The sequence below is a fragment of the Neophocaena asiaeorientalis genome, unplaced genomic scaffold (genome assembly GCF_003031525.2).
Source record: "Neophocaena asiaeorientalis asiaeorientalis breed wild unplaced genomic scaffold, Neophocaena_asiaeorientalis_V1.1 scaffold418, whole genome shotgun sequence".
In the NCBI taxonomy this organism is placed as follows: domain Eukaryota; kingdom Metazoa; phylum Chordata; class Mammalia; order Artiodactyla; family Phocoenidae; genus Neophocaena; species Neophocaena asiaeorientalis.
The window spans coordinates 3,975,626-3,992,180 of record NW_020175731.1 but is presented as its reverse complement, the minus strand read 5'-3'; the positions used below and the strand labels follow the sequence as shown (position 1 = coordinate 3,992,180).

Below are 16,555 nucleotides of genomic sequence, written 5' to 3'. Positions count from 1 at the left end.
GCTTCCCCGATGGCCATATGGGACGGGACCTGGCGCCCCAGCCCGGCGGGGAGGGGCCTCCCCACGTACCGAGGGTGCGACAGGTCTTGGAGGGGCGGGGCCTAGGCCGGGCCCGGTGTGGGCGGGGCAGCAAGGGCCTGGGCACCCCGGGCAGTCGCGGCCACGCGCGGAGCCTGCTACAGCCGCTTCTTGACCGTGTGGCGCGCCAAGGTGGCTGTGCGGTGGCGCGAACGTCCCGTCAGCAAAGGTCACGTGGAATAGGATGACTCTGCTGGCCCTGGACCATGAGACTTGACCCTGGGGCCACCCGCCGAGCTCCGCAGCACCTTCCTCCCGCCGTCTGTGACCGTCCCCCCAACCCTGGCTGTACTGACATGGTGTTTGTGACTCCGGCTCCAGGAGGCGACCTCTCCGCATTAATGGCCTCAGCAGTCTGCACCTCCCCTTGATCGCGGGGTCGGGTCTGGGACGTCCCCTGGCCCCTGGCTTGGATCCTTCCAGTCCCACGGATGAGCCAGCAGCTGGGACCAGGACCCACACGTGGTCTGATGTGCCTGAAGGGCACCCCGACTGCACAGCCTGGAAGGCCAGTGCCCCTCCCGAGATTTCTGCCTCGCGAGGGAGGCCCTCGGGACACCACTCCCCCTGCTCATGCCCGAGCTGACCAGCACGGTGCACCTGTCTTCTCTCAGACCTGCGAGGCTGCACCCGTTCTGAGCGTTGTGATTCCACCAAAGCCAAATAAACAGCAACCCCCACCACGCGACATTTCTGTGTGGACTAAGTCAGACTTGGCTCCTGCGGGAAAGTCTGATGCGGCCCACCCAGAACCCGTCTGGGAATCATTGGACTGCGAGAGCTTGCCGAGCTACCCCGTGGTTACGGTGGAGCAGGGCGCTGGTGGAGTGCAATGAATAACCCTCAAGGCTGGTTGTCTGCCTGGGAGACCACACTGCCATCTGTGAAATAGGTGGGGCACGATTTAAGACAAATAACCCAAAGCATTAGTGTATGCTTAAGTTGTGGGCTGGAGGCATCAGGAGATGTTTTCATGGAAAATGGTGGGCTCTGGGTTAGACCATGACAGACAGTAACTACTATTTATTGAAGGCTTGCAATGTGCATTTTCTCATGCAGTCCTCTCAGTAATCCTAAAAAGTAAGCACCATAATTTCTCCCATTTTATAAGTGATGGAACTAAAGCTAAGAGAAGTGACATAGCATTCATATATATATATATTTTTTTTATTTTATTAATTTTTGGCCGCATGGGTCTTCATTGCTGCGCGGGGGCTTTCTCTAGTTGCGGCGAGCGGGGGCTACTCTTTGTTGTTGCGCGCAGGCTTCTTATTGCGGTGGCTTCTCTTGTTGCAGATCCCAGGCTCTAGGCGCGCAGGCTTCAGTAGTTGTGGCACGTGGGCTCAGTAGTTGTGGCTCACGGGCTTAGTTGCTCCACGGCATGTGGGATCTTCCCAGACCAGGGCTTAAACCCGTGTCCCCTGCATTGACAGGCAGATTCTTGACCACTGTGCCACCAGGGAAGCCCAACATAGCATTCTTAAAGTCACACAGCTGAGCCCATTCTTCCACTTGGATTCCTAAAGTAGGTAGGATTTAGTTGGGTGATAAGAGAGAAAGAAGCCAGTAAGTAATCCTCAACAGTTAATAGGTAATATCTTACAAATCACTGACAAAAGAGAGGCAATTACAATGTTTAAAACAGATATGGTATCAAATCCATGGACTCTAGTACTTTAAACTTACTTTATAGTTTTAGTACCACAGAAATATTAATCACTTAAAAATTGTTCTTTTTAGCTATAATCTGTTAAAATATTTTAAGTGGCTAAAAAATAAATAAAATCCCAATAACCTTGGTTATCACCTTGATTATTTTCTTGATTAGAAAATATCTCATCAAAGAGTTCTAAATAGGGCTTCCCTGGTGGCGCAGTGGTTGAGAGTCCGCCTCCCGATGCAGGGGACATGGGTTCGTGCCCTGGTCCGGGAAGATCCCACATTCCGCAGAGCGGCTGGGCCCGTGAGCCATGGCTGCTGAGCCTGCACCTCCAGAGCCTGTGCTCTGCAACGGGAGAGGCCACACAGTGAGAGGCCCGCATACCGAAAAAAAAAAAAAAAGAGTTCTAAATAAAGACAAGTAGAAAAAAATTACTGACACAGAAGAGCCCGTGATAATTTTTATTCTTTATTAGTATCATTTGAGGACTTCATCAATTTTGTTTCAAACTGAGATCTTCTCTGCAAAAAACGCTTCTGAGAAATTGAACTGTAATCTGGGCTATGAAAAAGCCACTTCTCTGAGATGAGCTCAGATAAGGATTCCCAGGGATTATTTGTGCTAAGAGACCCTAGCAGGGGATGCTGGTAAACTGCGGTAATTTGGCGTTTTTCACTCTCGCTTTTAGCTGACAAAATCCTTTGCCGTGAAAGCTTTACTGCACCATCCATTTTACCCAAAGATAAAATCTTAGAGGAACAATCTTTCATGCCATATTGCAACATTACTTTGTGTCTTCAGTCAGGTCTTTTCCTCAGCAGAAACGGAAATAATGGGTCTCAAGAACTTTTTCCCTTGTCCTGAAGCATATTTTGATTTATCTGAAATTGTATGAGGCACCAAGTCCAAGCTTTTAGCCCCCTGTAGCTTATCTGCCCTGGTGCACACTGCCAAGCTCACTGTGTCGGAACTCTGAGCGCTGTGATAGTTTAACTTGATCAAGTGCTCCCATAATGAGGCGCCATTCCTGGGACCCTCAGAATATTGCTGGCTCATGCCTTGAGGCCAACATCTCCTACCCCGGATCCACTCAGTGTCCCTCAGGAGGCTGCAAAGGATCAAAAGTTGTCAAGAGGTCATTTATAGAACATGAATAACCTGAAGCCTATTTCTTGTTGAGACATAGAATAGAAACTCACTGCAGGATCCCACTGATCGATGAATGAGAAGATCCCAGGTAGGTGGCCCTTAAATCAAGTGATCTGTACAAATAGCCCACAGCCTCCATCATGACTTGATGACAAGAGTCACTTATCAATAATTGACCTGCTGGATATTTGAAAATAAGAATATTAGAAATTTTTAAATGACTCCTGGCTTCACACATTTAAAAGGATAAAAAACATTTATAAAAGGTGGCATTGGAACATCACCTGTTGTAGTATTCCTGACAAAAACAATTGACCTGAGTCTAATTATCAAAAAACAGATACAGGGCTTCCCTGGTGGCGCAGCGGTTGAAAGTCCACTTGCTGCTGCAGGGAACACGGGTTCGTGCCCTGGTCCAGGAAGATCCCACATGCCGCGGAGCGGCTGGGCCCGTGAACCATGGCCGCTGAGCCTATGCGTCCGGAGCCTGTGCTCCGCAACGGGAGACACCACAACAGTGAGAGGCCCGCGTACCGCAAAAAAAAAACAGATACAAACAAGCACATTGGGGCAGGGAGGGTAGGGTAGAAACTGACTTAGGCTCTTCAAAACTGTGTCATGAAAGGCAAAACAAGCCCTACTTAAATGTTCTAGACTAAAGGAGACGACCAAATGCAGTGGAAGATCCTCAACAGAATTCTGGATCAAAAAGCAAACAGCTATAAAGAACATTTACTGGGAGGGACACTTGGGAACATTTGCATATGGATTGTACATTAGATAATACTCTTATGTAATGGTTAAATTTCCTGGGTTTGATCATTGTACTGTGGTTATGTAGGGGAATGTCCTGTTCTCAGAAGACACATGCTGAAGTATTTAGAGATAAAAGTGTCACATCTGCAACTAACTTTCAAATAGTCCAGAAAAAAAATATATATGTATGCATGTGTATGTGTGTGTATATGAAAGAAAACATAAGTATGACCAAAGTGTTAACAGCTGGTGACTAAAGATAAAGGGTATATAGGTGTTCATTATACAGTGTCATGTGCCATTGTCAATAATTTAATGTAATTCTCTAAAATGTGTGAAAAGTAAAAAAAAAAAAAAAATTACAGTCAATTTGCAAGTGGCACTCATTTACTCATTTTACCCACTTACAAGACTGCTTTTTTAAAAATATTTATTTATTCATTCATTCTTCACTGCCACGTGCCGGATCTTTTAGTTGCAGGATCTTTTAGTTGCTGGACCTTTAGTTGCCGCATGTGGATCTAGTTCCCTGACCAGGGATCAAACCCCGGTCCCCTGCATTGGGAGTGTGGAGTCTTAACCACTGGACCGCCAGGGAAGTCCGTACATTACTACTTTTAAGGGGCTAAATTTATACCATTGATTATAAACATAATGTAAGGGCTTCCCTGGTGGCGCAGTGGTTGAGAGTCCGCCTGCCGATGCAGGGGACTCGGGTTCGTGCCCCGGTCTGGGAGGATCCCACGTGCCGCGGAGCGGCTGGGCCCGTGAGCCATGGCCGCTGAGCCTGCGCGTCCGGAGCCTGTGCTCCGCGAGCGGGAGAGGCCACAACAGTGAGAGGGCTGTGTACCGCAAAAAAAAAAAATAAATAAACATAATGTAAGGCCGGTGCATGTAGGGCATCAATCTGGATACATGATAAGGGACTGCTGGGTATTTAAAGGTAAAAAACACTGGCAGATGACCCAGCCAGCATCCCTGTATTAATATTAATAATAATAAACACTGCAAATTAGCTGAGTACTATCTATGAGGCTTGTGTTATCCTGCAAGGTATAAACTATCATCACTTGTCTTTTATTTTTGTCATTTATTCTTTTTAATAGGATGCATATCCACATGATTCAAAAATGAAAATGTATAAAGGTATGAAGTAAAAACTGTCTCTCCCATCTTGGTCTTCATCTGTGCAGTCTTCTCCTATAACGTGTATCCTTCCAGAGAATTTTTTGTGCATGTTCATTGACTTTTAAAGGTGAGAAAACTGAAAGAGGTCAAGTAAGTCACTCCAGTTTGTGGTAGAACGATCCTGGGTCAGCCTCATCCATGAGCCCATGCCCTTTACTGCTATGCTAGGCTGCCTCATCCCCCCATACCGGATCGTCCTTCTGAGGATCCACGCTACGGCTTCTGTTTGCAGAGCTGTTCTCTCTTGTAGCTCTGCTTCATGGGTCATAGCACAGATCTCACATTGCCCACAGCTCCTGCTGAAAAGCTGAAGGGGAGTTCCAGCTGTTGGCTCCACTTAGCAATCAGGGGCTATTTTTCTTCTGCGTGAATTATTTTCATGACTCTCTATGAGGTTCTCAGTTGCCCCAACATAACTCAGCAGAAAGCACTTGTGAATTACCCAGCTTGGGATGACCATGTAGCATTGGCCTTAACAGGCCTTAAAAGGTAAAGTGGGGAAGAATAGAGTCAGAATGTCTCAGGTCTGGCTAGGCAGGAACTCATTCTCAGAGTTCCTCTGCATGCCAGTAACCAGGCCTGCAGACTGTTCGTTCTGCCTGAAGGCCCTTTAAGAGGCTCTGACTTGCTGGGAGATTGAGACTGTCACCCAGACCAGCTGCTGATGCCCTTGACAGACACTATTTCATGCCGTGCTCCCCACACTACCTCTTGGCCACACACCGTGGCACCCTCATGAACCATCTGGACCTGTACTGATAGCTCTGACCTCAGCACTTTCTTGAACACAACCTATCTCTTTCTGGCAGCAAAAGCACAGGAGTTGCCAGGAAAGGACATTCTTAGCTCAGGCCAACCCCAGCCCACCCCATCTTCCCTCAGGGTCGGTACCAGCTGGACAGCACTACCCAGCCAGGTCAGTCCTTTCAACCCAGAGAAGAGGAAAGTCCAGGATGAGTTCATTTCCACAGGAAAGAGGTCCCTGAACCTTCTTCCCACTTCAAATCTTCATTCTGGACAAGGAGGGAACCTAATATTTAATTACAGAGTCTGTTGGTTGTTTTGTATATAACACCTCATTAAATCTTCAGAATAACCCTAGAGGCAGAGATTATTATCCCCTTTTGGCTACCAAGAAACTTGAGACTCAGAGAGTTTATGTCCACAAGCCCAGAAAATAGCAGAACTGGGATTTAAACCCAGGTCCCTAGATCCAAGGACCATAAGTTCTAGAGGTGGGAAACGAGAACACTGTTCTCTCTCTCACGTTGGTTCCTTAGGAGATTTTTCTATAAAACCACAGCTAGACAGGAACCATCTGTTATCTTTTCCATTTTCTACATCTGGACAGCCATACCTACCCTATTTCCAAGGTACTGTGAATTGGGAATGAGAATGAGGGAAGGTCCCACTAACTAACTTCCTTGAAAAATCTATTCTCAGATTTTAAATGGTAAGTTTTCCTAGTTTCCCCCTTTTTTTAGTGCTTTATATTAAAAAATAAAGTAGTATCTTTATTATTTCCTCTGGAAAAAGAAAGATATTTTATCCAAAGACAGTCCACTGCCCTTTTAAGTAATCTTCTAAAGTACAACTTTTTCTAATCTTTATTCTACTGAAATTTAAGCCTATTCCTCTTGCTTCGTATTATATTTGCTGTCAACTAACAGGTAGATTTTTACAATGCCAGTCCTGTGTTCATTTCCTCCCCGGGGCCCACAACTATAATTCAGGTTGTTGTCACCAGGTAACAAGGAAAATCGCAGGTGTTGGTGGAGAGCCTCAGGAAGTGTCCCTGAATGAGTCCAGAGTCTGTGGACCCTGCCCAACAATGAGCTTCCCCACTGTGCTGGGAGGAAATGGGTAAAGAAGTGGAGACAATCACAGCCTATATTCTCCATCCAGAAGACAGGCTGCCAATGTGTAATGAGGAAGGAGGATTATGCAGGATTTAAAGGTTCTCTGTTGAAAGTTTCTTTTTCTTTGATAAATACGCCATGTCTAAAGTTTGTCAGAAGTCCTTCAGTCTGAGAAATTAAGCTTGTTTGCTCGTTCTTTCAATAAATGTGTGTCTATAAATAGACTGGGGAGGGAGAAAGTTGTCAATCATTGTCCCAAATGGAGTAAAAGGTTGCAGTGGGATGTTTCCATGCGTCTTCAATTTCTGCCCTACAGAAAATAAAAGATTATGGGAGGGTGGGGAATGGCTCTTTCCCTTCACCCTCTTCACTGAGACCATCGGCTAGTCTGCTCAGAGGGACCTGGCGGCAGATGACCTCTGTCATCGCCCCCAGTACTGCATGAGCTCACTCTACCAATTCAAGGGGCTGAGCCGTTGCAGACCCCACCTTTGGGTAGAGGGAACAGATTCATCGTTCTCTCTTACACAGGCTGTTTTCCCTACCATTCCACCAAAATTGATAGTTCCCTGTGACCGTTATGTTGCTAAATGCAATCGTCTGTTCTAGATCTGGTGGTCAGCTCTCAGCCCTCTCCATTTTTTTTTAAATCAATTTTTACTGGAGTATAGTTGCTTTACAATGTTGTGTTAGCTTTTACTGCACAGCAAAATGAATCAGCCATACATATACACATATCCCCTCCCTTTGGGATTTCCCTCTCTTTTAGGACACTACAGTGCATGAAGTAGAGCTCCTTGTGCTATACAATATGTTACCCTCAGTTGCCTAATTTATACCTAGTATCAATAGTGTATATGTGTCAATCCCAGTCCCCCATTTCCTCCCAACCCACCCCTTTCCCCCTTGGTATCCATACATTTGTTCTCTACACTTGCGTCTCTATTTCTGCTTTGCAAATAAGGTCATCTATACCATTTTTCTAGATTCCACACATATGCATTAATATACGATATTTGTTTTTCTCTTTCTGACTTACTTCACTCTGTATGACACTCTCTGGGTCCATCCACGTCTCTACAAATGACACAGTTTCGTTCCTTTTCATGGCTGAGTAATAGTCCATTGTAAATATACCACATATTCTTTATTACTCTGTTGATGGACATTTTGGTTGCTTCCATGTCCTGGCTATTGTAAATAGTGCTGTTATGAACACTGAGGTGCATGTGTCTTGTTGAATCATGGTTTTCCCTGGGTATATGCCCAGTAGTGGGAATGCTGTGCCATATGGTAGTTCTATCTTTAATTTTTAAGTAAACTCCATACTGTTTTCCATAGTGGCTATATCAATTTACATCCCAGTGTTAAGAGGGTTCCCTTTTCTCCACACCATCTCCAGCATTTATCGTTTGTAGATTTTTTTCTTTTTTTTGTGTGTTGGGTCTTTGTTGCTGCGTTTGGGCTTTCTCTAGTTGCGGCGAGCGGGGACCACTCTTCATTGCAGTGCACGCGCTTCTTATGGTGATGGCTTCTCTTGTTGCAGAGCACGGGCTCTAGGCACACGGGCTTCAGTAGTTGTGGCACACAGGCTCAGTAGTTGTGGCTCACGGGCTCTAGAGCGCAGGCTCAGTAGTTGTGGCACACGGGCTTTCGTGCTCCATGGCATATGGGAGCTTCTCAGACCAGGGCTCAAACCTGTGTCCCCTGCATTGGCAGGCAGATTCTTAACCACTGCACCACCAGGGAAGTCCCAAGAGTTTTTGATGATGTCCATTCTGACCTGTGTGAGGTGGTACCTCATTGTAGTTTTGATTTGCATTTCTCTAATAATTAGTGATGTTGAGCATCTTTTCATGTGTTTGTTGGCCATCTTTGAAGAAATGTCTATTTAGGTCTTCTGCCCATTTTTTGATTGGGTTATTTTTTTGATATTGAGCTGCATAAGCTGCTTATATATTGTGGACATTAATCCTTTGTCAGTTGCTTCGTTTGCAAATATTTTCCTCCATTCTGAGGGTTGTCTTTTCATCTTATTTAAGGTTTCCTTCGCTGTGCAAAAGCTTTTAATTTTAATTAGGCCCCATTTGTTTATTTTTGTTTTTATTTTCATTACTCTAGGATGTGGGTCAAAAAAGATCTTACTGCAATTTATATCAACGAGTGTTCTGCCTATGTTTTCCTCTAAGAGTTTTATAGTGTCTGGCCTTACATTTAGGTCTCTAATCCATTTTGAGTTTATTTTTGTGTATGGTGTTAGGGAGTGTTCTGATTTCATTCTTTTACATGTAGCTGTCCAGTTTTCCCAGCACCGCTTACTGAAGAGGCTGTCTTTGCTCCATTGTATTCTGGCCTCCTCTGTCATAGATGAGGTGACCATAGGTACATGGAGCTTAGCCTTGGGCAGCCCTCTCCTTTCTTAGCTTCCATGATTTTACTGATGCTCTGCCTACTTCTAGAACCATTCCTCATCTCTTGCTACAACTTTTTCCTCTGCTCATCCCTTAAATACTGTACAGCATTCTCCCAAGTTCTATCTCCTGCCATCTTCTTGTCTTTTATTCTTCTTGGCTCTTTCAACTGTTCTACAGGGTTTGGCCACCATGTGTATGCTAAGGACTCCCGAATGTTTTTCTCCAGCTCAGTTTTCTAGCTCCTAAGCACTAGACTCATATATTCTTCTACCTACTGAACACCTCCACTCAGATAAGAGATTCAAATCAACAGGCCCCAAATTAGCTCATCATGGCTCCCATCCCACCTCTGAACCTTGTGCTTCCTGCCAACAGCTCCATCCACCCAGTTGCACCGGCAGTGGGTATAGCCATAAACTGGGGAATGCCTCAGACTGTTCCCTTTCCCTCCCCTGCTACCCAATCACGCACTGCTGGATTTACTGACTAAATCGCAAATACACCACTTTCTCTCCATTTGTCTTGTCCTCTCTTAGTTAACACAGGAGAGTCTCCATTCTCCTCTCTACCAATTCCATCCTCTATTCAGCCACGAGAGTATTGGATCTAAAATGCAAATCTACGGACTTCCTTGGCAGTCCAGTGGTTAAGACTCTGTGCTTCCACTGCTGGGGGCGTGGGTTCGATCCCTGGTCAGGGAAGTAAGATCCCACATGCAGCCCCAGCACCTCCTCTGATGAACCCTTTACCATGGCAGACAAGATCTGCCATGCCCTAAACCTTGATGACTTCTCCAATATCACCTCCCAACCCTCCCATTCCAGAGGTTCACACCCCCCTGATTCACCTCCCTCGCCTTTGTTCATGCTATTGTTTCTTGCTTGAAATGCTCTTCCTCACCTTCTTTACCAGACAAACGCCTGTCAGGAGTCACAGCCAGGTCACTTTCTCTGGAAAGGCTTACTTGTTGCCTCTTTTATATGCCCCCCACACCTTCTACCAATGTCTGTCACCACACATATCACATTGGATTTCAGTTCTCTTTTATGCGCTTATCATCCCAACAAGACCACAAACTCCTGGAGCCCATGAAGGGTAGAAAGAGCACAGGATTTAGGGTCAGAGGACTGGGTTCCAAGTCATAAGTCTACTACTTACTAACTGCAAAGTTCTGAAATGTCACTAGGTCTTTCTAAGCCTCAATGATTCTATTATCTAACTGATAGGATTCTCAGATCACCTGTACTGGGCTAAGTCATATGACATATCTGCTATTTCCTCAGCTTTAAGATAGCTGAATAATCTCTAGAGTCCCTTCCAGGTTTAAAAGTTTTCTAAGCTTATAAGGAATATTTGACATTTTCCTGCAACCAAGAGAATTTACAAATACATAACCTGTTAAAAATTATCCAACACACACAACAAGTAAAAAGTAAGCTCTGCTAACAGACATAAAATAGACTGCTGGATTAACCCTCTATTTATTAAATAGGGCCCTCTATTTCCTCTGCAAAACTTTCTACCTGATGCCCAGGGCATACTAAATGCCTGCAGCTAGCAGGTTCATCCCTCCTGTGCTGGCATACTTCTGCTCCTAACTAGCATTGCTTCTAGCATGACCAAGAGTCAACTGAATTTGTTAGTCTAATTTTGGTAATTGAATTTAGTATGGTACAAACTAGGAAGATATGAGGGTGAAATGAAAGAGTTGTTTTCTATGAAAAACAGGCTGAATGCTTTGGAATTCTTTCAACTTGTGAGCGAACAAGAAAACCATAAAAGATTTAAGGCAGGAAAAGGTAGCAATCAAAAGTATCCTGCCCAAGATGACATGATACTATACATAGAGAATCCCAAAGATGCTACCAGAAAACTACTAGAGCTAAAAAAAAAAAAAAAGTATCCTGCCCAGAAGCATCACAATTGCCTAAGTTCTTACCTTACAGAAACCAAAACTAGAAATTGTGTGTGATGCATTTTGAGAAAGGTGACATCCAATTCCAACCAGAGGACCCATTAAAAGCAAAGATCTTAACTCCAAATTTTTAAGTTTAGGTAAAGAATTACATATATATGCTTAAGTTAAAATGAAAATATGAAGTTTGTCTGTATCACTTAGCTGACTTTTTGGATTAAGGGACCCCCTGCTATAGAGAAGAGGACTCTGGCTGAGCCAAGCATTTTAAAATCAAATGAGGAAAAAAGGACTGACTCACCCCACTGAAAGTCACCCTGTAGAGCCTTTGTTTAATTTCTTCCTTCTACATGTGTCTGAAGTGCTTGATATGTCTTCTATGAAAGAATCCCAGGGAGAGGGAAGTAAAATAACGTTCATCTACCATACTTCATCCAAAATAAACAATTCCGTATAGAACCCTCAGCTGATAGAACAGAGTATGAAAAGCCACATTTCTGCTTTTTCCTCCCACTGTAATGATTTCTCAGTAGGCGGATCTAAGCATTTATCAGAGAAGGAGAAGAAAAAAAAAAGATTGGTCTGTGTCAGAGGCAGTAGGGAATATACATCACAAAAACCCTCTTTTCATGTCAGGATTAGTACTAAAATCTCTAGAATTAGCAGTTTCATGAGGTTAAGATTTGTTCTTGAAACTGGATCAAAGAAGCTGAAAGGAGATGAGGAAATATTTCAAGGAAATATTGAACAGAAAGAGATTTCACTTTTGAATAAATGCCTCATGAAAATGTGATCAGAAGGAGAAACAAACTTTAGGATTATCACCCTCTCACAAATCCACCATTTTCATATGTGCTTAGTATAATCTCATGCATTAAAATGTTGTGAGTATAATTAAAATCTGAATGATCATTGCTGGAAGCCCACTATTTATATACCCCTTGGAAGATTATACTGTATTCTATACATTGATTAAATGTAATAATAAAAGATTAAGGAAGGTGCAGGTGCCAAAACTTTCAAGCTAGCAATTAATGTCATTAATCTGTAATCCAAACTGATATCTAAAAAGTCACCTAGGGACTTCCCTTGTGGCACAGTGGTTAAGAATCTGCCTGCCAGGGCTTCCCTGGTCCGGGAAGATCCCACATGCCACGGAGCAACTAAGCCTGTGCGCCACAACTGCTGAGCCCGCGCACCACAACTACTGAAGACCCTGCACCCTAGAGCCCACGCGTCGCAACTACTGAAGCTTGCGCCGCCTAGAGCCCGTGCTTGGCAACAAGAGAAGCCACCGCAATAAGAAGCCTGCACACCAAAACGAAGAGTAGCCCCTGCTTGCCACAACCAGAGAAAGCCTGTGCGCAGCAACGAAGACCCAATGCAGCCTAATAAATAAATAAATAAATAAATAAATAAGTGACCTAAAAATTACTGTTCTCATTAGGCTAAAATACTATTTAGGTCACTTCTTTTAATGTTGTTAGCCTGGATCAGAGCCATCACTTCTGTTGGAAAGCCAGGAAAATTGTGTAACCCCCCAGAAAGAAACTGTTTATCCACTTTCCTCACCCTTCCTGCATTGACAGAGTACTTACGCACAGCTAGCACTCTTTGTGATGCTTTGAAGATACAAAGAATAAATAAGTTCCCTGTCCCTGGGAGTTCACAGTCCGTTTGAGAGGTCAAAATACAGTAAAAAGAAATACAAATGAAGTCAAAAAGGGTTCTTTGAGGGCTTCCCTGGTGACGCAGTGGTTGAGAGTCCGCCTGCCGGTGCAGGGGACATGGGTTCGTGCCCCGGTCCGGAAAGATCCTGCATGCCGCGGAGCAGCTGGGCCTGTGAGCCATGGCCGCTGAGCCCGCGCGTCCAGAGCCTGTGCTCTGCAACGGGAGAGCCCACAACAGTGAGAGGCCCGTGTACTGCAAAAAAAAAAAAAAGGGTTCTTTGAGCTCCTTCATGACTCTGGATATACAAGATGATTTTAGCATGCTGTGTGAGAAATCTCTTGTGATGATGATGCTAGAGGAATGAAGGACCCTATGTTCCTAACACTCCCTCACTTTGCAAAAGCCTTGCACTGGCTTTCAATTGCTTTTTTTTTTTTTATTGGGGTAGAATTGATTTACAATTTTGTGTTACTTTCAGGTGTACAGCAAAGTGAATCTGTCATACAAATACATTTATCCACTCTTTTTTAGATTCTTTTCCCATATAGGCCATTACATAGTATTGAGTAGAGTTCCCTGTAGGTCCTTAATAGTTATCTATTTTATATATAGTAGTGTGTATGTGTCAGTTGCTCTTCAGGTAACATCCCAAATCCCTGAACAGGCCTCGGGGCCCGTGACACCTCTCTGACATCCTCCTCATGCACCCTCTCCCCCCGACATTGGTCCCTGCATACTAGCCCCACTGGCCCTTTTTGTTCCTTCCAGATTTGCAAATTCTGTCCTCATGGCCTAGATGACTCCTTTCCCTCCCCACCACTTTGCTCAACAAGCAAATCCACCTTCACATTCAGTTGCAGCGTCATTTCCTGAGAAGCACCCCCGACCCATCCCCCTTCATCTAACAGATCAAGGTCCCCTGTTAGCACTTGTATTTTGCCATGATAGCACTTTGCACAACTGTGGTGCAGCCACTGTGTGTTTAGTTGTCCAACCACGATCTCTATGGTGGCATTTTCCACAATTGCAGCTAAACAGTCTTGTATTTAGTTGTCTGACAGCTGTTGGTCTCAGTGTGAGCTCAGTGATGGCAGTGTGGGTCTCTACCTGTCCTGCTCACTGCTATATCCCCAGGAACCAAAACAGAGATTGTCACCTGGCAAAGATTCTCTCATTAACCGAACTCTGCTCAGGCTCTCTGAACTCTTCTTCAGCTAGGCTTGACTTCTGGGTTTCTATGTTCATCTCTATGTAGTCCAATTTCAACAAGAATCCTGCTAGGTTCGTTTAGCCAGAATTCCCCTTATCCTTGGTGTTGCCTCTTAGTAATTTTCTATCCACTGACCCCCACCCTACTCCTTGGCTACAAATTCCCACTTGCCCATGCCCATATTTGGAACTGAACCCAGTCCTGTACTAATGTCTCTTTCCCCCTATTGCAATAGTCTTGAATAAAATCTGTTTTTACTGCTTTAAGGTTCAGTAAATATTTGTTGAAAGAATTAATGAATGAATTATAATACACATCATTAACATTAAAATACCCTTAATAATAAATACTTGCTTTTCTAAAGTGGAAGGGTAAATCTGAATTAACAAAGTCATTTTCTCCATTATATGTTCATTCCCATGGCAAATTTTTACTGAGAACCTACTATGTGCCAGCCACTGTTCCAGAAGCTGGGCATACAATGGTGGAAAGACAGATCAAGTTCCTTCTTTTTAGCAAGAAAGGCAGATTTTTAAAAAAACTAGTAAGATCTAAATAGACATTTCTCCAAAGAAGACATACAGATGGCCAATAGGCACATGAAGAGATGTTCAACATCACTAAGTATTAGAGAAATGCAAAACTACAATGAGGTATCACCTCACACTGGTCAGAATGGCCAACATTCAAAAGTCTACAAATAATAAATGTTGGAGAGAGTGTAGAGAAAAAGGAACCCTCCTACATTGCTGGTGGGAATGTAAATTGGTGCAGCCACTATGGAGAACAGTATGGAGGTTCCTTAAAAAACTAAAAATAGACTTATCATATGATCTGGCAATCCCACTCCTGGGCATATATCCAGAAAAGATGAAAACTCTAATTCAAAAAGATACATGCACCCCAATGTTCATAGCAGCACTATTTATAATAGCCAAGACATGGAAGCAACCTAAATGTCTGTCAGCAGATAAATGGATAAAGAAGATGTGGTACATGTATACAAAGGAATATTACTCAGCCATAAAAAAGAATGAAATAATGCCATTTGCAGCGACATGGATGAACCTAGAGATTATCATGCTAAGCGAAGCAAGTAGGACAGAGAAAGACAAACATCACATGATATCACTTATATGTGGAATCTACAAAAATAATACAAATGAACTTACTACAGAAACAGACTCACAGACATAGAAAACAAACTTATGGTTACCAAAGGGGAAAGGTGAGGGAGGGATAAATTAGGAGTTTGGGATACAAACTACTAACAAAACAGATAAACAACAAGGACCTACTGTATAGCACAGGGAACTATATTCAATATCTTGTAATAAACCATAATGGAAAATTATACACATATATATTTATATAACTGAATCACTTTGCTGTATACCTGAAACATTGTAAATCAAATATACTCCCATTTTTTTAAATGGCAAAAAAGACTAATAAATAAATACATAATTTTAGGTAGTGTGCTATGAAGGAAAATAGAGCTGAGTGAAGAAGTAATGAGGGTGGGCGTGCATTTACACAGGATACACAGGGAATTCACTTCACTCTGAAATTGTAGACAGGCTTCAGACAGCCTTGCTGCGTTCTCGATGATTCTAAAGAGTTTCCAAAACAATCTCCTAAACAGAATAAGACCATGAAAGGGTAATTGGCCCCCAAGCCTTCTTCAGTCTTAAATCTCCACTTGCCCATAGGCAGAACTGCCTTCAAATCAGTGCACTGCCTCGATTCTCCTACCACTGCCTGTTTTCTTACGTCTTCACCTCCCATCCCACCCTTTCTCATAGCCCCCCTGCCAGCTCCCAATTGGTCTTCTCCACGTCTTTGTTTATTCCTCCCTTCCTACCTTCATTCATGCACATCCCCTGCCTAGCAGTGCCTCGTCCTCGGCCAACTCACACCCTCCATCTACCTTAAGCATTCCTCCCGAGAGGCTTTCCCTGGAAAACCTCCTGCTACTGATGACTGTCTCCCTTAAATGTAAACATGGAAAAGTAACTCTGCAGAGAACTTCAAAGAACCCTATATCCTTAGTTACAGATGGAGCGGAGAGATAGACCTGGGCCAGAGCACTTGTGACTTGGCAAAGGTCACATAACTGGCTATGGCCAGGCAAAAACTAAAACCCAGTTCAGCCTCCTCCAACCAGGCTGTGCTTTAAATCTTTCGTGTGTTATATATTTTATAATAGGTTTGTTTTGCCTCCTAACAAAACAAGAATTTGCTTAAAGGGAGAAATTAACTTCGTTTGTTTTTGGATCCCCCATATACGGGGAATCCCCCAGGACGGTTCTTTGAGCACAGGGGACAGAGTTCCCATCTGTCCCATCCCATTTGTCTATTACCGCATCTAGAAAAGACCAAGACAAATTGTCATTTAGATTGAAATACAGGCCATACGGCATTCATAAAATTCACGTTGGAGGACCTAGGAGACCATTTCAAAGTAGTAAGCAGCCCCTGCAGAGCGCCTGAGGAACTGCTCCCACAAGGAGAAAAACTCAGACAAAGGAAAGTTTCTTACAAGAGCCTCCAATCCAGAGTCACAAAGGCAGATGCAAGCAATGACTTGTGATTGGGTGATTGGGCTGCCACTCACATGGGCAGCTTCAGGCTGGGGGCTGCGGGGGGCGGGGG

The 16,555-nt window shown here is 43.9% G+C and overlaps 1 protein-coding gene across 1 annotated transcript in view; it reads right to left on the bottom strand.

The window, feature by feature from the left end:
- Window positions 1–2,199: 2,199 nt before the first annotated feature.
- Window positions 2,200–16,555, bottom strand: part of LOC112391026 (putative tetratricopeptide repeat protein 41) — a 66,247-nt gene continuing 51,891 nt past the window's right edge. Inside the window, 3 exon segments of the mRNA XM_024732126.1 lie at window positions 2,200–2,506; window positions 2,508–2,846; window positions 2,938–3,067. Coding sequence (XP_024587894.1) covers window positions 2,200–2,506; window positions 2,508–2,846; window positions 2,938–3,067 — 776 coding nt within the window.